The sequence below is a fragment of the Bidens hawaiensis genome, unplaced genomic scaffold (genome assembly GCF_021521415.1).
Source record: "Bidens hawaiensis isolate Kalapana, Puna unplaced genomic scaffold, B.hawaiensis_p1.1 tig00024985_1, whole genome shotgun sequence".
NCBI lineage: Eukaryota > Viridiplantae > Streptophyta > Magnoliopsida > Asterales > Asteraceae > Bidens > Bidens hawaiensis.
In genome coordinates this window covers 106,870-129,943 of record NW_027493964.1, presented here as the reverse complement: position 1 = coordinate 129,943, position 23,074 = coordinate 106,870, and the positions used below count along the sequence as shown (strand labels likewise).

The following is a 23,074-nucleotide window of genomic DNA, read 5'->3' as shown; positions in this document are numbered from 1 at the left end:
TGGTCAATGTGGTTATATTGGGAATTTTTCCCGTAAGATATTGTGCATTCCAACCAAAGAATGTACATAATTATCCAAATTCAGCAAGAAGAAAACGATCCATGGGAAGTGTAACACCCACAAAATTTTGATCCAAATTTGACAAGTTTATAAAGATAAATGATTAAAAATATCTAAGAGATAAGTAATAGGTAGAAATGAGAGAAAGAAAAGAAAGAATTATATGTTAAAGGAATAAGTAAGGAAACTCCATCCCACATGGAAAGTGGGAAGGAATTTAAAGCACTTTATAAGGAATGAGTTTTCCATGGTAATGTTCTTGTATGGCTAACCACTCTCACTAGTCCTAGCGGAGGGTGCGAAGCACCCGACGCACACGCGCACAGACTCGGACACGGACTCGGGCGATGGGCGTAATGTGGCATTTTGATGGCGCACTTTGCACTTCGCACGCTCGCATCGCCGCATAAGGGCCGCTTTAGTATTTTTGAACTATGATCAAGATGTGGCAAGCGACCAAGGACTGAAAATGAAAATTTAGCACCTTCGCGATACGCGAAGATGCATGAAGTAATCTCACCCTGTGCTGACACGTGGCAGGCCTAGTGGTTGACTCAGCAAGGCTATTAAGCAACTTCGCGATACGCGAAGGAATATAATATTAATTGCGGCTACATTTTTCCTTCGCAATACGCGAAGATGCACGAATTTTTGCCTATAAATAGCCGGCCATGGGATAAAGTTCCTATCACATCACCTCACATCTCATATCACACTTTACCTCGATTTTCGTGCCAAAGTCCCGTCATTCCCGATACGCTTGTTGTCTAGAAGTACGTGCAAGTAGGAGCGCTACCCACGTGAAGTTTAAGCATTTCATAGATAAGCCATACAAGGTAGGGTTCTGCCCGATTATTTTATTATATGACTTAGACCCTAGTCGGGGGTATAGTCTATACCTTGATTAAATAATAAGTGAAATGTAGCTTTCATAAGATAAAAGTATGAATAAAATATAATTCTTTATTATAAAGATTTATCTTATGGATGAAGAAATGAATATACGTTTCTTCATGATAAATAAACGTAGTATATAAATGTTTTATAAAATGAAATGAATATCAAGGTAAAGGTTATGCAAATAGACTTAAGGTCTAAAGCTAGATCATAGATCTAGTTATTTATAGAATGTTGTTCTCGTACTATAGGTCCGAGATAAAGATTAGACATCTGTTGGTGAGAAATCTTAAAATCAACAAAAGGTGAATACGTCCAAACCTTTTTATAGTTTTGTGACGTGAATACGTCTATGTACTGTATATTTTGAAAAGATATTTACTCTTTAAAACTATGGGCTGTTATCCATATGTAAAAGAGTTATGGAAATTTTTGCATGAGGGTTGGTTCAAATCCTCTAAAACGTTTTGATACAAGGTAGTACTAAACACTCAGGCTAAAATACACATGTGTCTGGATCGTTACATATATGTATTGTAGTGGGCACACTACAGACATACTGACCATGAGGCAAGTGACTATCTCTAGGGCGAGTGAAGTCCGATTATGTGGTTTGTGCGTATGTTAGTTCCGATGAGATGGGATTGAGACCCACTGAGTCATTGAACACTATTGGTGTTGTGTCATTACGAATGGTGAAAATGTTTTATTAAGTCAGCGTATTCACCAGCATATAGCTGACGTATTTTCAAACTGTTTTCAGGTAACCAAGAGTAAGGTATAGAGAAGAATATGCCAGTGAAGATAGAAGATCACTAGGCATAGAATGCAGCTGGTGGCTCAGCTAATTTTGTATTGAGGCATATATATATTAAACTTGTTTTTTTTAAAACAAGTAATTTTGTAAAACAAACAAGGGTATTTAATTCCCTATGTTATGAAGGTAAATATTTTAAAAGGTGATTATGAGGAGAAGAAAACTAAGAAACAGAAGACTAAGAAAGACTGTGTAGGTTCCCAGCCGGATCTACACGAGATATCGCGTTCTACGTAGGTGCGGAATCCCTACGTAAGACGTTACGAGTATAGAAAACAATACGAGCTAACACACGATACGATAACCAAACACACGTTGTATTCCAACCGTAAACACGTGATACTATGATCACTGAATACAAAACTCTCTGACTCGAATACACGAATAATCTAAACTGAATTAATTTAATTATTGAATAAGCCGTATACAATTAGCTTATATAGACACGACAACTTCGCCTGGCATGTTCAGGCGAAGTTGTCCCTAACTTCGCTTGTCTAACAAGTTCGCCCATATAAGCGAACTTGTTAGTAACTTCGCTTACATACAAAACTCAAATCTAACTAACACGATTACAGACACTCGACACTGAACTACTGACATCATGCACCAACAGACTGTAGTTATAAGATATACCAGATGTTTAATCCCAAGAATTTTGATGGAAGTGATGGTGTTATTGCTGCATTAGGATGGCTTGAAGAAATAGAAGCCATCAATGTCATTAGTAAGTGTTCTGAGGAAGAAGCAATTCAATATTCCTCCCAATCGTTCAAAGGCAAAGCTCTGCAATGGTGGAATACCCTTATACAAGCTAAGGGTAGATTAAACATGCACAATTTGAGTTGGGAAGAATTCAAGGATCTTGTAATCAGGAAGTTTTGCCCGATGAACGAAAAAGATGAAATTCAAATCAAGTTCTTAAATCATAGAGTTGTTGGGACAAATCTCAAGGACTACAATACTAAGTTTTTGGAGTATTGTAGGATAGTACCACACTTGGTAACACCGGAAAATAACAAGGTCACTCGTTATATCTAGGGTTTGCCAAAGGAGATTAGAGATATGGTCAGATCGTCTCTACCTCAAACTATCGATTCAGCCATGGAGTTGGCTGGATACATGATGAATGGGTTGATCAAAACCCGTGAAGAAGAAAAGAAAGAAAATACCTTCAAGAAGGATGCTGTGTTTAAGAAAAATGATAGGGACAATAAGAAACAATATCATGGAGAGAAAAAGAATTTTCAATCACCAATCCCGCTGTGTAAGATATGCAACCGGAGACACTCTGGAATGTGCAGGTTTAATCAGTCACTCACCTGTACCAATTGTAAACAAGTGGGTCATGCAACAACTGATTGCTGGAAGAATAAGATTGTTTGTTATGGTTGTGGAGAGATGGGGCATTTTCAAAATGAATGTCGAAGAGAAAAACTAGAGGAGAAGGTGCAAGTGGTAGTGGCACCAAGAATGAAGGCAGAAAGGGAAATGCACGTGTTTTTGTGCTCAACACTGAGAAGGCAGCTAAGATGCCGGAAGTTATCACTGGTACGCCTCTCGTCAATAATGTCTATGCTAGGGTTTTGTTTGACTCGGGTGCAAACCAAATTTTTACAGATAAGAAATTCTGTAATCTATTAAATGAACCTTTAGTTAAGTTAGATAAATCCCTCATGGTAGAAACGGCCGACGGTAATCAGGTTAGAATATCTGAAGTCTTGAATAAAGGCAAAATACTATTAGCAGGACATGTCATACCTGTCCAATTGTTACCCATGACATTGGCAGGCTTTGATATTGTCTTAGGTATGGACTGGTTATCCGATAATCAAGCCCGTATCTTATGTGATAAGAAAGCAATTGAAATTCGTACAACAAACGGGAAGACAATTCAAATTGCTGGAGACAAAGATGCAGGTCATGTTAGCTTAATCTTGATGATTAAAGCTAATAAATGTTTACGTAAAGTGTAAGGCCCCCGTTACCGGTAGCCCTACTTTCATGTTGGATTTACTCATAAATGCAGTTCTAAATATCAGAGTTAATTAAAACATTCGCGGAATATAAAAGCTTTCATAAAACATTTCATAACAAAACACGTCTTGTCTTAAAACATCATTTTGTCTTTCAAAATAAACGAAACATTAAACTTAAACGTCTTGAGTCTTCCGATGCCAGCCTCTTATTTAGTGCCACGTGTCTCCTCAAGCGAGCTGCCTCATCCTACTCACCTGCGTGCATACTAAAAGTCAGCTACGCTGAGTGAGTTCTAGTTAATCATACACTATACAATACACATAAACTTATATTCTTTCATTCATACTTTCATACTTTCTTTTGTATTAACTTACTTTCATATCTTACGTTATAAAGAGCATTACGCCCTACATTCCTCGAGTATTATTAGGGCTCGGTACCCTCCTTCCTCGAGTATTATTAGGGCTCGGTACCCTCCTTCCTCGAGTATTATTAGGGCTCGGTACCTTCTTTCCTCGAGTATTATTAGGGCTCGGTACCCTCTTTCCTCGAATATTAGTAGGGTTCGGTTCCCTAGTTCTCGAATATTAGTAGGGTTCGATTCCCTCTTCGTTACCATACAACCATACATCATACCTCGAGTATTATTAGGGCTCGGTACCCTCTTTCCTCGAATATTAGTAGGGTTCGGTTCCCTAGTTCTCGAATATTAGTAGGGTTCGATTCCCTCTTCGTTACCATACAACCATACATCATACCTCGAGTATTATTAGGGCTCGGTACCCTCTTTCCTCGAATATTAGTAGGGTTCGGTTCCCTAGTTCTCGAATATTAGTAGGGTTCGATTCCCTCTTCGTTACCATACAACCATACATCATACCTCGAGTATTATTAGGGCCCGGTACCCTCTTCGTAGCCATACAACCATCATTTCCTTCTTTTATTAACTTTATCACATTCATACACATAAGCATACATATCATACTTACCTTATACTTAACGTTACAACCTGACAGTACGTGCAATATCCGAAGATCGTTCACGTACCGTCAAGCCATCATTCATACATATCACATTATTCACATAAGGCATACACTTATCTCTTAGGATAAGCGTATTAACAAACTTATCGAGTATGCACACAGCCCCGAAAACATAACACATAAATGGGGCTAGAAACTCACCTGAACACGATTACGTTCACCGTTAATCGTAATCCCTTTCTTCAGTTGTGCACGGCTGACTGTATAACAAGTATACGTATCAATTAACTATCACTACTCATATCATCTTTCTAGTTTTAACTACTACCCACAACGAACGGGGGTCCGGGGGCAGCGTCCCTGGCAGCAGGGTCTAGGGGCGGCAGCCCCTAGCAGGGTCCAAGGGGCAGAGCCCCTGGCTGGGGTCGAGCTTGGCCTTAGGTTTTAATGAAAATTTTATTTACATTAACTGTCTTAACACATTTTCCATTAGGTTTTTAATTTATTTTCTAAGCGAACTTAACTTTAGGCGAAGTTAAACCTTAAGCGAACTTAGCTTTAGGAGAAGTTATCAGTTAGGCGAACTTGGCCGTAGGCGAAGTTATCAATTAGGCGAACTTGGCCTTAGGCGAAGTTATCAATTAGGCGAACTTGGCCTTAGGTGAAGTTATCAATTAGGCGAACTTGGCCTTAGGCGAAGTTAAGCTTTGAAGGCGAAGTTAAGCTTTGAAGGCGAAGTTAAGCTTTGAAGGCGAAGTTAAGCTTTGAAGGCGAAGTTGCCCAGTTCAGCTACGGGTTTGGTTTTTATCAAGCATTTTGGCGATTTTAATACCCTTGTTATGGTTCGACATCACCCACTACGTTCCCTAACCATTTTCGGTCGTATATATATCCCGTATATACTATAAAGCTTGGATCTTTAAGTAAAAACGTTCAATACTACGTAAACTTTAAAGGTCAAGAACATACCTTTAGCGCTCGTTCGATCTTGGTTAGCTTGTTTATGCACTCTAGATCTCGTGTAATAAGATCTAATACCAACTGACGTTTACTCTCTCTCGGGTCTTGCTCGTTTATGGTGTGTGTGTGTGTGTTTGGAGTGTGTAGAGATTATGATGGAAATGAAATGAGGGTTTAGGGTTTTAGCTTGGTTTAGGTGATATTTATATCCCTTAAAGCCCATGGACCTAAGGCCCATTCTCATTTAACCCATCTCAATTAATCTAAGTCCATGATCCGTTCTTTACTCGATATTAATTAATTAATAACGTGAAATCACTAAACGTAACTTTCTTTATTCAACATTATAAATTTTAGGATGTTACATAAAGGTTGTACGGAATTCATGGTGTATGTAACGGAGGAACCCAAAGAAAAGAAATTAGAAGACGTACCAATTGTTTCAGAATTTCCTGACATTTTCCCAGAAGAATTACCAGGAATACCACCGGAGCGTGATGTTGAATTTAGAATAGACTTAGTACTTGGAACCGCTCCAATAGCCAAATCCCCGTATAGACTAGCGCCAACGGAGATGAAAGAATTAAAGAAACAGTTAGATGAACTGTTAGAGAAAGGATTTATAAGACCAAGTTCTTCACCTTGGGGAGCTCCGATCTTATTTGTGAAAAAGAAAGATGGTTCGATGAGAATGTGCATTGATTATCGTGAGCTGAATAAAGTAACAATCAAGAACAAATACCCACTCCCAAGAATCAATGATTTGTTTGACCAACTACAAGGAGCAAGTAGTTTTTCAAATATCGATTTACGTTCGGGATATCATCAATTAAAAGTTCAAGAAGAAGATATCCCAAAGACTGCATTTAGAACCCGACACGGACATTTTGAATTCACAGTTATGCCGTTTAAACTTACAAATGCTCCCGCAACATTTATGGATATGATGACTAGAATTTGTAAGCCTTATTTAGATAAATTTGTAATCGTATTCATTGACGATATACTTATTTATTCTAAATCGGAAGAAGATCATAAGGTTCATCTTAGGATTTTGCTTGAACTACTTAGAAATAAGAAATTGTATGCTAAGTTTTCTAAGTGTGAATTCTGGCTTCATGAGGTACAATTTCTTGGTCATGTTATTAACGCAAATGGAATTCAAGTAGATCCCGCCAAGATTGAAGGGTTAGCTAAATGGGAGATTCCTAGATCACCAACCGAAGTTCGAAGTTTCTTAGGATTGGCCGGATACTATAGAATATTTATCGAGAATTTCTCCCGTATAGCAGTTCCTTTAACTTCTTTAACTAGAAAGAATGTTAAGTATGAATGGGGAACCAAGCAACAAGAAGCATTTGACTTACTCAAACAAAAGCTTACTAATGCACCTATACTGGCCTTGCCAGAAGGTACAGAGGACTTTGTTGTATTTAGTGACGCATCTCATTCAGGTATGGGTTGTGTACTAATGCAAAGAAACAAAGTTATAGCTTATGCTTCTCGTCAATTAAAAGTACACGAAAAGAATTATACAACTCATGATCTAGAATTGGGTGCCATAATTTTTGCCTTAAAGTTATGGAGACACCATTTATATGGAGTTAAGTTTATTGTGTACCCTGATCATAAGAGCTTAAAGCACATCTTTGATTAAAAAGAACTTAACATGCGTGAAAAACTTTAAATGATTGTGAAATCGTCTATCATGAAGGAAAGAAAAATGTAGTAGCTGACGCATTGAGTCTTAAAGAACATGAAAAACCCAAGAGGGTTAGAGCTTTAAGATTGGAACTACAAATAGATTTAATTGAAGAAATCAAGAGAGCTCAAAAGAAAGCAATAGAAGAAAACCAAATCTCCGACGAAAAGCATAATGGTACAATTGACTCTTTAGTCAAAGGAGATGATGAGATACTCAGACTTGGAACTAGAATCTGGGTACCCAAGATTGATGACTTACGTGAAAAGATTATGAGTGAAACTCATCGATCGAAGTATATGATGCATCTCGGTAGTGATAAAATGTATCAAAATCTTAAGCATAACTACTGGTGGAACGAGATGAAAAAGGATATTGCTCTATATGTAGCCAAATGTTTAAGTTGTTTGCAAGTCAAGGTTGAGCATCAGAAGCCTTCAGGTTTGCTTCAACAACCTGAACTACCTGTTTGGAAATGGGAGATGATAACAATGGATTTTATTACAAAACTCCCTAAGACTACTCGTCAACATAATGCTATTTGGGTCATCATTGATAGGTTAACTAAATCTGCTCATTTCATACCTATCAATGAATCTTATTCTATGGATAGATTGGCACGAATATACGTAAACAACATTGTGTCATTACATGGTGTGCCATTATCTATTATATCTGATCGGGATAGTAGATTTACTTCTCATTTCTAGAAAAGTTTCCAACAAGCGTTAGGAACTCAATTGAATCTTAGCACTGCATATCATCCTCAAACTGATGGGCAGAGCGAAAGAACAATTCAAACACTTGAAGATATGCTCCGAGCTTGTGTGATTGATCTAGGAGGAAGTTAGGATGATCATCTTCCATTAATGGAATTCTCGTATAATAACAGTTATCACACGAGTATCCAGACCGCACCATTTGAAGCATTATATGGACGAAAATGTAGAACGCCGGTGTGTTGGTCTGAAACTGGAGAAAATCAAATGTCTGGACTGGAGATAGTCCAAGAAACCACAGATAAGATATTGCAAATCCGTGAACGACTTAAGACGGCAAGGGACCGACAAAAGAATTATGCTGATGTTCGCCGTAAGCCGTTGGAATTTCAAGTAGGCGATAAAGTTTTATTAACGGTTTCACCCTGGAAAGGTGTTGTAAGATTCGGCAAGAAAGGAAAACTAAGTCCGCGTTTTGTGGGACCATTTGAAGTGTTAGAACGAATCGGTACTGTAGCTTATCGCTTAGGATTGCCAGAAGAAATGAAAGGCATACATGATGTGTTTCATGTATCTAATTTACGCAAATGTTTGGCTGATGAAACTTTAGCTATGCCTTTAAAGGATGTCGAAATCAATGAGAATCTAAAATTTGTAGAACAACCTCTACAAGTTGGAAGATTTCCAAGTAAAGAGACTTAAACAACGAAAGCTGAAGCTAGTCAAAATAAGGTGGAACTCCCGAAGAGGACTAGAATTTACTTGGGAGTTAGAATCGGAAATGACAAAGAAATATCCACATATGTTTTAGCGAATCTCGAGGACGAGATTCATTTCAAGGTGGGGAGGATGAAACACCCACAAAATTTTGATCCAAATTTGACAAGTTTATAAAGATAAAGGACTAAAAATATCTATGAGATAAGTAATAGGAAGAAATGAGAGAAAGAAAAGAAAGAATTATATGTTAAAGGAATAAGTAAGGAAACTCCATCCAACATGGAAACTGGGAAGGAATTTAAAGCACTTTATAAGGAAGGAATTTTCCATGGTAATGTTCTTGTATGACTAACCAATCTCACTAGTCCTAGCGGATGGTGCGAAGCACCTGACGCGCACGCGCATGGACTCGGACACGGACTCGGGCGATGGGCGTAATGTGGCGTTTTGATGGCGCACTTTGCACTTCGCACGCTCGCATCGCCACATAAGGGCCGCTTTAGTATTTTTGAACTATGATCAAGATGTGACAAGCTACCAAAGACCAAGGACTGAAAATGAAAATTTAGCACTTTCGCGATACGCGAAGCAACTTCGCGATACGCGAAGATGCTTGAAGTAATCTCACCCGGTGCTGACACGTGGCAGGCCTAGTGGTTGACTCAGGAAGGCTATTAAGCAACTTCGCGAAACGTGAAGAATCCTTCGCGATACGCGAAGGAATATAATATTAATTGCGGCTACATTTTTCCTTCGCGATACGCGAAGGTCCTTCACGAATCACATCTATTATTGAGAAATCCAAGCACATGGAAAGTGTAACACCCACAAAATTTTGATCCAAATTTGATAAGTTTATAAAGATAAAGGACTAAAAATATCTATGAGATAACTAATAGGAAGAAATGAGAGAAAGAAAAGAAAGAATTATATGTTAAAGGAATAAGTAAGGAAACTTCATCCCACATGGAAAGTGTGAAGGAATTTAAAGCACTTTATAAGGAAGGAGTTTCCATGGTAATGTTCTTGTATGGCTAACCACTCTCACTAGTCCTAGCGGAGGGTGCGAAGCACCCGACGTGCACGCGCACGGACTCGGACACGGACATGGACTCGGACTTGGGCGTAATGTGGCGTTTTGTTGGCGCACTTTGCACTTCGCACGCTCGCATCGCCGCATAAGGGCCGCTTTAGTATTTTTGAACTATGATCAAGATGTGACAAGCTACCAAAGACCAAGGACTGAAAATGAAAATTTAGCACCTTCGCGATACGCGAAGATGCATGAAGTAATCTCACCCGGTGCTGACACGTGGCAGGCCTAGTGGTTGACTCAGCAAGGCTATTAAGCAACTTCGCGATACGTGAAGAATCATTCGCGATACGCGAAGGAATATAATATTAATTGCGACTACATTTTTCCTTCGCGATACGCGAAGATGCACGAATTTTTGCCTATAAATAGCCGGCCATGGGATAAAGTTCCAATTACATCACCTCACATCTCATATCACACTTTACCTCGGTTTTCGTGCCAAAGTCCCGTCATTCCCGATACGCTCGTTGTCTAGAAGTACGTGCAAGTAGGAGCGCTACCCACGTGAAGTTTAAGCATTTCATAGATAAGCCATACAAGGTAGGGGTTCTGCCCGATTATTTTATTATATGGCTTAGACCCTAGTCGGGGGTATAGTGTATACCTTGATTAAATAATAAGTGAAATGTAGCTTTCATAAGATAAGAGTATGAATACAATATAATTCTTTATTATAAAGATTTATCTTATGGATGAAGAAATGAATATACGTTTCTTCATGATAAATAAACGTAGTATATAAATGTTTTATAAAATGAAATGAATATCAAGGTAAAGGTTATGCAAATAGACTTAAGGTCTAAAGCTAGATCATAGATCTAGTTATTTATAGAATGTTGTTCTCGTACTATAGGTCCGAGATAAAGATTAGACATCTGTTGGTGAGAAATCTTAAAATCAACAAAAGGTGAATACGTCCAAACCTTTTTATAGTTTTGTGACGTGAATACGTCTATGTACTGTATATTTTGAAAAGATATTTACTCTTTAAAACTATGGGCTGTTATCCATATGTAAAAGAGTTATGGAAATATTTGCGTATGTTAGTTCCGATGAGATGGGATTGAGACCCACTGAGTCGTTGAACACTATTGGTGTTGTGTCATTACGAATGGTGAAAACGTTTATTGAGTCAGCGTATTCACCAGCATATAGCTGACGTATTTTCAAACTGTTTTCAGGTAACCAAGAGTAAGGTATAGAGAAGAATATGCCAGTGAAGATAGAAGATCACTAGGCATAGAATGCAGCTGGTGGCTCAGCTAATTTTGTATTGAGGCATATATATATTAAACTTGTTTTTTTTAAAACAAGTAATTTTGTAAAACAAACAAGGGTATTTAATTCTCTATGTTATGAAAGTAAATATTTAAAATAACATTTTCTGCTGCAAACTTTGATAAATTAACAAAAGTGGTACCAACTGTGAGTCACACGCGTAGGCCCGAAGGCGGGGTGTGATAGGTTGGTATCAGAGCCATCGGTTTTGGCGAATTAAGTATTTGAGAAAAGTACTTAGGCTTTAACCAATTTAAGTGCATGAAAGTACGGATAAGATATTCATATCTTTGGTAAATCCTTAGAGATAGTAACTAATAATTACCTCCTATTTCTCGTCTATAGAATGTCGAAAAGAGGAATATATTTAAAAGTTTAAAATCAAATATTGAATGATTAAATTAGTAAAATAATGATTTATGAACCATTATCATATAATAATTAGTGACCTATGTTTAAATAGATATTTATTTATGTATTTACTTTAAATTTCGTTGAATAAATAAAATATCTTTGATCCTACAATTTGTAGAACACTATTTGAGGTTACAAGATTAATTGGTTGGAAGAGAGCTTGTTTATAGTTTACATTCCATAGTTTGCAAACAACACTGTTTAGCGTTACACGATTATTAATATACCTAAAAGTTAATAACTTAATGGCATTACTATTAAACCAATTTTGTTACACATATCAAAGTTGTCAAGTGATGATATGCTATTTTTGGATAATTACGAAATCTTGAGTAAAAATTGAGATTTGAGTTTATTATGATTGCCAATGATTGATTTGTGAATGTTGTTTTGAGCTTTTAAGTACACCATTGAGATATTAAGTAATTGATGCATGTTTTTAACTGATAATTATATTATGTTTGAATCAAATATATCACTTTTTGTGTATAAACCATTAGAGATGGTGAGATGAGTTTGTTACCACAAAACAATTATAGAGATTAGAGTCTTTCCGTAGCATGTTAAAATAGTGACTTTTTATGTTTAATCAGGTTATGTGACTTTATATGGGATATTATGGCATAAGGTTTATATATTATGTTAGGTAAAGGGATTTTGGATGTTGGTATAACATAAAAGGAGTGAGCTTCCGGGGTATTTTCTACTGAATGAGTCAATGAGACATTATTAGTAAAGGTCACAACTGATTTGAGTGAAAATGAGTTCAAGTCAAAACGAGCCAATTAAAAAAAAACAATTTTGTTTAGCTCAAAAACAAGTTCGGTTCATACTAGGTTTCTTCAGAACATATTTGTGTGAAAATGAGTTAGGTCAAAATGGGTTTAGGTTGAAACGGGCAACGTTTTTGTTTTCGTCGAAATGATTCGAGTTAAAATTTGTTTAGGTAGAGTGGTGAGCAGACTCTAATCGAAGTTATCAAACTATGCCAAATGTTGTATAAAGAAGTATTTGTAATGCATTTTTAATATAATCATGTTTTTAGGGTTACCTTTAAAATTTTTAATGAAATTATTTGTTTCAAATAATTCATTGTATTAATTTACACTTTGACAAATCCCGTGTAATACACGGGTTCAAAAGTTAGTTTTGTATATATAAAGAACTTGAAACTTAAAAGAGAGAATTAGGATGAAATTGGAGTTTAGGAATTAGGATAGGGGTTCGTTTATGATTTTATAGTTATTTTTTATTTGATTATGGTTTATATTTTGTTTCTTTTAAGATTAGGGGACTTGAAAGTTGGAAGATGAAACCACATTCTAAGCAAGTGCTTATTAGATTTTTTTTTAAATTCCAAGAAAATGATGATATTGGTTATAGTTCAAATATTGCTAAGACAGTGCGTTATGGTCATTTAACGAGGGGTGCTAGCCCCGTCCCGTTGCCACATAGATCACGAACACCACAATATGGTCCAACCATGGGAGGCGTTAACGGGCAATTGCGAGCTGGATAGCGGTCGCGAATTGGAGTGGAGTGAATGGATAGGGGTGCTAACGCTAACGACTAACTTACCACAACAAGCTCAAGTAAACATAGGCGCAAGTGGGTAGGGGTGAAGGGTCCAGTCCAGCCAGCAGCATGTAGCGTAATGTGATAGGATGAATCCATTGATCGTCTTCAACTACAACACATAGCCTAATAATAAAGTAACAGAAGATGATGTAATGCTTTGATTTCAAGCTTGCAAATGTCGATGAGGAGAAATTTGTTAGGTAAACATTTATCTTTATTTATTATCGTGTTTTTTTTAAAGTGCGCTAAAAAAATTACGCTACCCCTGAGTTTATGCTCTAGATTCGCCACTCTCTAGGGACATCGAGTAATCAGAAAACCCATCCACTATAGAGATTGAAAGGTGGTGACCAAGTCAACGACTACCTTTCCATTTATTTTGTATGCGTGTTTGTTTAGTTTCTCCCATGATCTCCGTGTGGTAGTTTTTGCTTACTGCACTTTCGTTTTAACAAGTCTTCTTTAAAATTTATTACTTTGTATGGGTCTTACAAGTTGTGATTGATTGTGTTAAGTATGCTTTTTTTTTTAAAGATTGTGACTTTCTTTGATGTTTTTCGTGTCAAATGCTGAATACTTGGTGATCTTTGTTAGCCTCGTATAATGTGTATTTTATATAAATCCATTTAGCTAACTATCTTGTTAGTATTTTTATGTTTTGTTTAAAAAAAAAATAAAGGAGTTTTTTTAAATAAAAAAAAGTTTGTTCATTACGTTATTACAATTATTATAATTGTAAATAGATTTGATAACCATGGCTTTGTGCCGCGGTTTGTTAGATAGATGTGTCCAATCTCATGATGTCACCTCATAAATTTTTTTAAATTTTTTGGTCATATTATTATTATTATTATTATAGGTTTACGATTCAGTGCCGATATTGTTGATACTGATCAATTCGCATCGGTTCAACGCCGCAAATTAAGCACCTGTATTTTTCTTGCTATCGTTGATACCGTCCAATTCGTGTTGGTTCGTCACTTTTTGTTGTTTTAAATGGTTAATTTGTTGTATATGGGTATTGATAAACTGTTTTTTTGTTTGCTCGGGTGACTTAACCGGATATCGATCGAATTTGTTTTGACACTACAATGCGCAGGTTTTTTTTTAGTTTTTTCTTTCTTATCTATAAGAGGAATATAGGAGTTAATCGGGCTACAAATCTTGACAAGCGTGAACTAAAATTTCGGCATAAGACTTGAAAAGAAAAGAATTCGATCAAGTTAAACCGGCTACAAATCTTCATGGGCTACAAATCTTGTCATCCACGTTAGTTATTATAGTTATAAAATCCTATTAACAGAAAACCTAAAAATCAAACCGAAGTGACAATGTCTGCCAACATTCCTTTGGATATCCAAATTGAAATCATCAAACGTTTTCCTGTCAAATCTCTTATTCGATTCAGATCGGTTTCGAACCAGTGGAAGTCTGCTATCGAAAGCTCTACGTTTATCTCCGATCACAACGTCAGCCAGGCTCAGCCCCACCATCTACTGATAACCTACCAGGCAGAATCTTCCTGTCAGGACGAATGTGTTTCTATTGTTGATGATGATAGCTTCCCTCTACATAAGTTTTCTCCTACCGTTCCTCCAACTGTTGGTATAATGCTACCAACTTATACATTAAGGTTCGATTGCTCTCATGGATTGGTCTGTTTCTACAGCTTTGATATGGATCCAAAGGCGCTAATTTTGGTTCTTTGGAATCCATCAATTAGAAAATCTATTGGTATAATGCTGCCGGATGGATTTGATGCTATTGGCTTCGGGGTTTGTCCTAAAACTAGCGACCTTAAGATCGTCAGGATTACATGTGATAATTGGCTGGCTGAGGTTTTCACATTATGCTCTAGGGTGTGGAGGAGTGTATCATGGAATCTGCCTTATAAATCACTTGAGTTTTCACATCCCCAAGTAGTCATTGATGGGGTTATTCATTGGCATGCTTATGATATGGCTACAAAGAATTGTAGGATTATTTCATTTGACTTGACAAGTGAAGAATTTGGAGAGGTAGATCTTCCGGATGGTTTAGCAAGCCCTAGAAGGGTGCTCGGTCCACGCATATTTAAACTCAACGAGTCTCTTGCCGTGCTTAACTACCGTGAAGATGATGCAGGGAATGGAGTTTGTGATGTATGGAAGATGTTGAAAAATGGTGGTCCAAAATTCTCGTTTACAAAACTATTCACTGTTACACTTAACTTGGACGATGGTAGAATAATTGGATTTCTGAAGAATGACCAACCGATAATTGCACAACCGTGCCTACGTGGTGGTATTTATACAAGAAAACTTGAAGTTTATGATCCCGACTCAAAACATATTAACGATCTTGGGATTTATGGTTCGGCCTTCATGACGACCTCCTACACAGAATCATTACTTCTGCTTAATTACCCTGATTCTATTATTCTTTCATAGATGATGTTGGCCCTATTTTATCATGCATCTGTTGTTTCATTCTAACTTTTTCGTTTTTGTGCTGTTTTATTTCTTTCTTTTTTTTTATTTTCATAAATACAGAACATTTATTAGTTAAAAATATCAATGCTACGAAGCCTCTATAGTCTATATATATCACATGAATAGCATTTATAGCTTTTAGTCTAGCTTCCAATCCAATATCATACCTGAAAAATATCCTTTCCTATTATCATTTTATTATAAATTATAACATGCTTAATTAGTATATGAGTAAATGCTAGCTTTTTATTTAACAGTCACATACACCAGTTGCAGTGCTGATTTGTGTACAAACAGCAGTCAACTTGAAGCACATTAACGTCCCGTCAAGTTTTTAATGATACTTTCTGTGTGATTCAGTAGCTATCTGATTATCTAGCATTGTTCTAATGACTGGTATCATCTTTTCTGAAGCCAAATTCAAACTCAATATAACACATAGATTCGGTAGTAACGGTTTCACAATAGTTGTCTTGCCTCGTTTAACATTATTTCACTACATATACTGGCACATTTATTTTGGCAGCTGGTTTGACCCATTTCAATTTTGATTGATATATTTTGACCCATTTAGTATTGATTCACTATATATTGACACATTTGACCCATTTCAGTTTTAATTGAAATCTGCTTTCGACCCATATTATATTGATTCACTAGATTTTGGCACATTTGACCAACATCTAAACCGCTACATATCATTTTGTATCAATATCGTTGATTAGATCTGTTTTATAAGTTTCTTCTAATTTAAGTTCTGAATTTATTATGTTTGTGTATGTGTATCAACAAAAGATGGATATTTATATTCAATTCATGTACAATATTTTATAATATGAGGAAAATACATATCACAGACATACAACTTTACAAAACTAATGATTTTTTGCGGTCATGATGTTGCTATCCACCTATTTTATGATAGAAGCTTTATTCATGACTAGAAACTAAAGGACCTAGGGATTTATGTAATCAACCGTTCAATCAAGAATAAAAGATAAACAACAAGAATTGGGATGAACCGTATAAACACGCTAGTATTGATCGAACAAGACATCCATTATAATCTGTTTACATCTAATCGGCATAAATACCAATGGCGATGCCTGACGCAATGTTTCACAAAGTTACTTGTTTGCCACTGACGCTTGCTAAATTCCTAGATAACTCCACATGATTTATGTGATTTTTGATGAATATTCCTACGATGTATAAGAAATATGTCTATGATTGACTAGTGTATCACAATGCAAGCTCAAATAATGCATCAAGTCAAGATCAAAGTCAAGGATAAAGTCAAACTCAACCAGATTTGGTAAGGGGCGGCTATCTCTAAGCGATCCCATCCTCAAGTGTCGTGACTCTAGTTTGTTTATATAGTGTTAGGAAACGTTTGTAAAAACAACAATTAATCACATTTACATTCACATTCACTTTCAATTACAAGTTTCAGTTAGTTTATGTTATAATTATATAACTGGACTGGGCTTGGGCTAGCATATGGGCTTGTGTTATAGGCTAGATTATATAAACCTTATGTTTAGGATTTCTAGTGTGGATTAACCTAATTGCAATACATTTACACACATTTAAGGTGTTTTTGAGAGATTCCCAAGCATTCTTCAATTCTACATCATTTTAGCTTGTGTTGATCTTGATTCGGTAATTTATTATCGATTACATGATAGATATAGGTGTTTCCGCCACCTAGATTCAGTTTTTGGTCCATTTGTGTTAGATCCAACAGGTATTAAGGGACTTATAAGTATTTGAATGATTTTATTACAGGGAAAGTGAATACGATGCTATTAGCCGTCTAAACTTACACGTAAAACCTATCAAAACTTTGTAGTTTCGATTATATTTCTCTAATTCAACTAGCTCATATTAATTTAGGACTGTTCAAAGGGTAAGACCCTACCCTTTAACCTAATACCCACCCGGACCCTTTACCCTTTTAGGAAGAAATGTGGGCCCAAGACCCTACTCTCTAAACAATAAAAGGGGTATAAATAAGGGTTTCAAGGGTCCAACCCTTTACCCTTTAAAGCAGTAATCGTAGCTCATTTTCTGCATTTACTAGTTGCATATCTTATATATGACAATATATGAATCGTAGAACAATTATACTTTCATTTAATAACACAGTAAAATCTAACTTCGAAAGCTTATCAACCATTTGAACCGATACAAATAATATTCACATTCACAAATTACATGTAGAGAACAATTCAGTGATTTTAATATATATATATATATATATATATATATATGTTTACAATCAGTAGTATAGCCTTTTATTTATAGTTTTCTTAGTAATTGGGAAATTTATGATGAATCATAAATAAAATACAAACCTCTCCTGCATTTCAGATTAATCGCGTATCTGATGTATATCTATCTAGAAACTAGTAAACGAGTCAAGGGTTTGAAAAATGGTCGGACCCTTGAAACACTTTTACCCTTTAAGGTGATCTTTAAATAACCTTTACCCGACCCATATTATATATTCGGGTCTAATTAACAGTTTTATGAGTCGGGTAAAAGGGTTTCAAGGGTATAACCCTTTTCAAGGGTATAACCCTTATCTTGCTCACCCTATATCAAATGACATGTTTCTTATTAGTTATTTGATTTCCTTTAAGTTGTTGTATTGGTATTTTTGTATTTTGAGTTTCGAATGAAATGAATGAGTTGTTTATTTATTGTCACTTAAATAGTGTCATGTGCAATCAACGTCACGCCCCGGCATGACACAAACACACTTGACCTCTGACCGATTCAAAGATAACTTCTTAATCCCCTTAGTTGCTTATATTATAAAAACTTATTTGGATTATACATGCATTATTATTGGGCATTAAGACTTATAGTAAATATGAGACCATGTATATCTTCTAATGTAAACGAGAATTTGGTTCTTACTCAGGAAATCGTTGGGCTTAACTTAGTATTTTTATTGAATCATCGTGTTTTGAATATGCGGTTTGAATTGATTCATAGGGTCCTAACAAATATAATAAAAACTATAGAAAAAAATCAAATAAAAAGAAATAAGTAGGGAAATGATAGTTCAAGAGGCCCGTAAGGATCAAAATAAAGACAAGTGAGCCAACTTGATATTTTGGTATTATCGCCACAAAGAAAAAGAAGAACTTTCGGATATTTTAATTCTTATCTTCATAGAAGTTTGAATCGAAAAGTAAGAAGTTTTAAACTTTCTATTAAATATCTGTTCAAACCATTATTTGGGGTTTTTTTCTTGAGCTACATGAGATGACAGTCACATATACAGTTCTCGGAGGGGGTCCACACCTATCTTAATAAAGTTTATGATTTGTTTGAGGAGCGTCTCTAGATTCAGGCGATTGCGAATGATATAACTAGTAAATATGTTCCTTTTCATGTGAACATATTTTATTGTCTTTTGGGGGGGGGGGGGGGGGATTAGGCTGACATATTTTTTTAGTACAAGTGGCTACATGATTTGCTATGACCTTTTACTACCGTTCGACCGTTACTATGCTTTTGCTTCACGACAAACTAAAAAAATGACGTCAAATGGTTTTCAACCGGCACATGAAACGAGGTAGCGGTTCTTATTGCACGTGTTCAATCCTTCATATACCCGCTAACAGTTTATAAACTCTTAATTGATTATAAGAAATAAAATATGTTGTAAATAGAATTTTGTTCTTAATTCATTTTCTTATTTCATTCACAAACATATGCATGAAGTGTTGATGTAACACATATTGCCTTCGAGTGCTACATTAAATCCTTGATTGTTTAGTTAAGACAAACTCAACACATTCTTTTTCAAGGCTAGTACTTGACACATTGGTGGAATGCAGTGGTATGAAGGAGGAAGTAAGGATTATGTTAATCTTGAAAACAATTATGTTGTTAATTATTATGATGCCTTAGATGATCAAACTATATGCAAACTGAAACTAAAAATGAGATGGATTTGGTTGGTGATCCTGATGTGGATCAAGGAAAATCAAATGAACACACCAATGAAGTTTGGGTGACGTTTTTAGATACCACTCACATGCCACAATATGTGTAGCTTTGTAAGGAATCATTACAAGAATTCAGTAAGTTTGTAAAGTGGTTGCATAAGGAACACTTCAATAAAGCCGACAAGGAATACCCGCATAAACTTTCTATTGGCCAAGAAATTGATCTATTCGATTTATACTTATATGTGGAAGAAGTAGGTGGATACAAGAAAGCAACCAAAGATGAAAAATGGTTGGATATAGCGTTAAAGATAGGTTTGCAACAAAACCATGCTACCAACTTGATAATAATCTATTCGGGTTATTTGGATTTAATGGCATGGGAATATGGTGTGGTAAAGAAGGGAAAAAGTGAAACAAGTACAAGTATCAAAGATTATGATGATTGTTCTAATGATGGAAGTGGAAGATGGTGAAGATATTAAGGATTTTGTGAAAGTAATGCAATTATTGTGTGTCCTTTTCCTTTGCTCAAAATTGAATACATATACAGAGGAATAACAAAGTAGCCTTAGTCTACAGAAGCCTTTATGGAAACTAAATATATACAATAAATATAAAATATTATTTACAATAATAGGCTTTGACTAATACACCCCCTCAGTCTTTGCGGTACCATCGCGAATGCAAAGGCTGGACTTAAATTTGGAGAAAAGAGGACGAGGCAATCCTTTTGTGAATATGTCGGCATATTGGTAATCGGCTGGAATATGTAACACCCGTATGTCTCCTACCCGGACTTTGTCATGAACAAAGTGTATGTCGATTTCAACGTGTTTGGTTCGTTGATGTTGGACCGGGTTTTCAGAAAGGTAAACAGCGGAGAGATTGTCATAGGGACAATTGTGGCTTGACGTGTAGGGACGTGAAGCTCAAGTAGTAAGTTTCGTAGCCAGCTTGTCTCGGGGACTGTGTTGGCAACCCCACGGTATTCGGCTTCAGCACTTGATCTCAAAACGGTGGCTTGACGTTTGGACGACCATGAGACCAGATTCGTACTGAGAAAAATGCAATATCCGGAGGTGGATCTTCGTGAGTCGGGACATCCGCCCCAGTCTACATCAGAGTAGGCAGTAAGGGAAGCGGACTTGGACGGGGCAATATGCAAGCCGTGTGAAGTTGTGCCACGGATGTAACGAAGTACCCGTTTAAGGAAATGAAAATGTGGCTCTCGTGGGTCGTGCATAAATAAGCAGATTTGTTGCACCGCGTACGAGATGTCGGTTCGGGTAAATGTGAGGTATTGAAGAGCTCCCGTGAGACTACGATATAGAGTAGGATCAGAGAATGGTGGTCCGGTGTTAGCACTAAATTTGCAGGATGTTTCAACAGGTGTGGTTGCTGGCTTGCAAGTGGTCATGTTTGAACGAGCCAAAATATCCTCCGCATAGGGTGCTTGAGATAGAAATAAACCTCCGTTCTGATGAGAAACTGATATCCCTAAGAAATGGTGAAGTGTGCCTAAGTCTGACATGGAAAATTCTTTTGACAGGACGGTGATGATTTTCTGTAATAGGCTTTGATTTGAAGCAGTGAGTAGGATATCATCAACATAAAGTAAAAGATATGCTATTTGATCGCCCTGTTTATAGATAAACAAGGAAGAGTCCGAGATGGTACTCTTGAAACCGCATTTCAGAATATATGTTGCAAAACGTTGAAACCATGCACGGGGTGCTTGTTTTAGGCCATAAAGGGATTTCTTAAGTTTGCACATATGACCCGGTCGGTTGGAATCCTTGAATCCTGGTGGTTGAAACATATAAACGGTTTCTTTAAGGTCACCATGTAAAAAAGCGTTCTTGACATCCAGTTGATGGATTGGCCAAGAGCGCGAAGTTTCCAAACTTAGCACGGTACGGATGGTAGTGGGTTTTACGACTGGGCTAAAAGTTTCGTCACAGTCGATGCCGACTTGTTGAGATTTACCATTAACGAGTCGTGCTTTATACCTTTGAAGTTGACCGGTGGAATTAAATTTGTGGCGAAGCAACCACATACAACGAATGACATGAGCATCCGGTGGTCGAGGAACCAAATCCCAAGTGTTATTTTTTAATAGTGCATTATACTCATCGTTCATAGCCGTTTTCCAATTTGGATCAGACAAGCAGTAATATGAGAGGTGGGTAATGGTGAAATGGTGCTCGTGTGTAGGTTCATTGGTATTTTAGGTTTAGTGATTCCGGCATGTAGTCGGATGGTCATCGGGTGGATAGGTTGAGAATGTGATGGTGGGGAGGCAGGTGGGGTCGGATTGGCAGGTGGAGTAAGTGGGTAAGTAAATGAAGGTGGCAAGGGTGGGGTCTGATGGTCAACAGAGGTAGTAGGGTGTGGATGGTTGGGTGATGGTGGGTTCTGGTTGTTTGTAAATTGTGGTGAGGAGTGGGCTGGAGGTGTTGTAATGGGCTGGGTGAAGGAAGAGGGGAATTAGGGGAGTGGGTTGTAGATGGTCATGTAGTGGGCTGTGAAGGTGTGGGGGTGGGTCTTGTGGTATGTGGGCTGGTGTGTGACGAGGTGGCTTGGGTCATACTAAATGGTTGGGTTGGATTAAAAATGATAGGTGATGGGCTGTCAATATCCAAGAAAGTGTAGTCTCGGGAACCCGCAGAAGGGAGGCACTTAAAGGGAAAATTCGACTCATAAAAAACAACATGCCGGGATAAAATAATTTTGCCTTTGGACAAGTCGAGGCATTGATAACCGCGAAAATTAGCTGGGTATCCGAGGAAAACACAAAGGGAGGAATGTTGACTTAGTTTGTTTTGTCGGGTGTAATGATCATAAGATGGATGTCGATGATAGAGGGCGGCCATTGGAGAATGATAGTGGAGGAGTTTTGTGGGTAATATGTTGTGGAGATAAGTGGCAACGTGAAGTGCTTCGACCCAATAAGAGGAAGGTAAATGGGCATGGGTGAGGAGGGTGAGCATGATTTCGTTAAGGCGTCGAATCATGCGCTCCGATTTCCCGTTTTGTTGTGAAGTTTGAGGACATGAGAAACGGAGTTGAAGTCCTTGTGAGGTGGCAAGGTTTTTAAAATTATGGTTGTCGAATTCACCTCCTAAATCATATTGGAATGATTTTATGCGAACTTGAAATTGGGTAAAAATATATTTATGAAATTTGGCAAACTTTTCAAAGGTTTCAGATTTGAATTTTAAAGGAAAAATCCAGGTGTATTGTGTTTTATCATCAACCAAGATCATGTAGTATTTGTACCCTGATTTACTAGGTATTGGTGAGGTCCATAAGTCACAGTGGATAATGTCAAAGGGTAATAAAGTTTGTGATGTATAGATCGAAAAAGGTAAATGTCTACTTTTTGCAAGTTGACAAGAATGACAAACAAGATCATTACTATGTCTGTTACA

General features: G+C 36.9%; 2 protein-coding genes across 2 annotated transcripts; both read left to right on the top strand.

The window, feature by feature from the left end:
• Nucleotides 1-2,413: 2,413 nt before the first annotated feature.
• LOC143570438 (uncharacterized) lies at nt 2,414-2,815 on the top strand. Its single transcript, XM_077056092.1, has one exon. The coding sequence runs from the start codon at nt 2,414-2,416 to the stop codon at nt 2,813-2,815; it is 402 nt and encodes a 133-aa protein (XP_076912207.1).
• An 11,720-nt stretch (nt 2,816-14,535) lies between these two features.
• On the top strand, nt 14,536-15,633 carry LOC143570437 (putative F-box protein At1g47790). The gene has a single exon (XM_077056091.1). It carries the CDS (start codon nt 14,536-14,538, stop codon nt 15,631-15,633), a length of 1,098 nt encoding a protein of 365 aa, XP_076912206.1.
• The last annotated feature ends 7,441 nt before the right edge of the window (nt 15,634-23,074 follow it).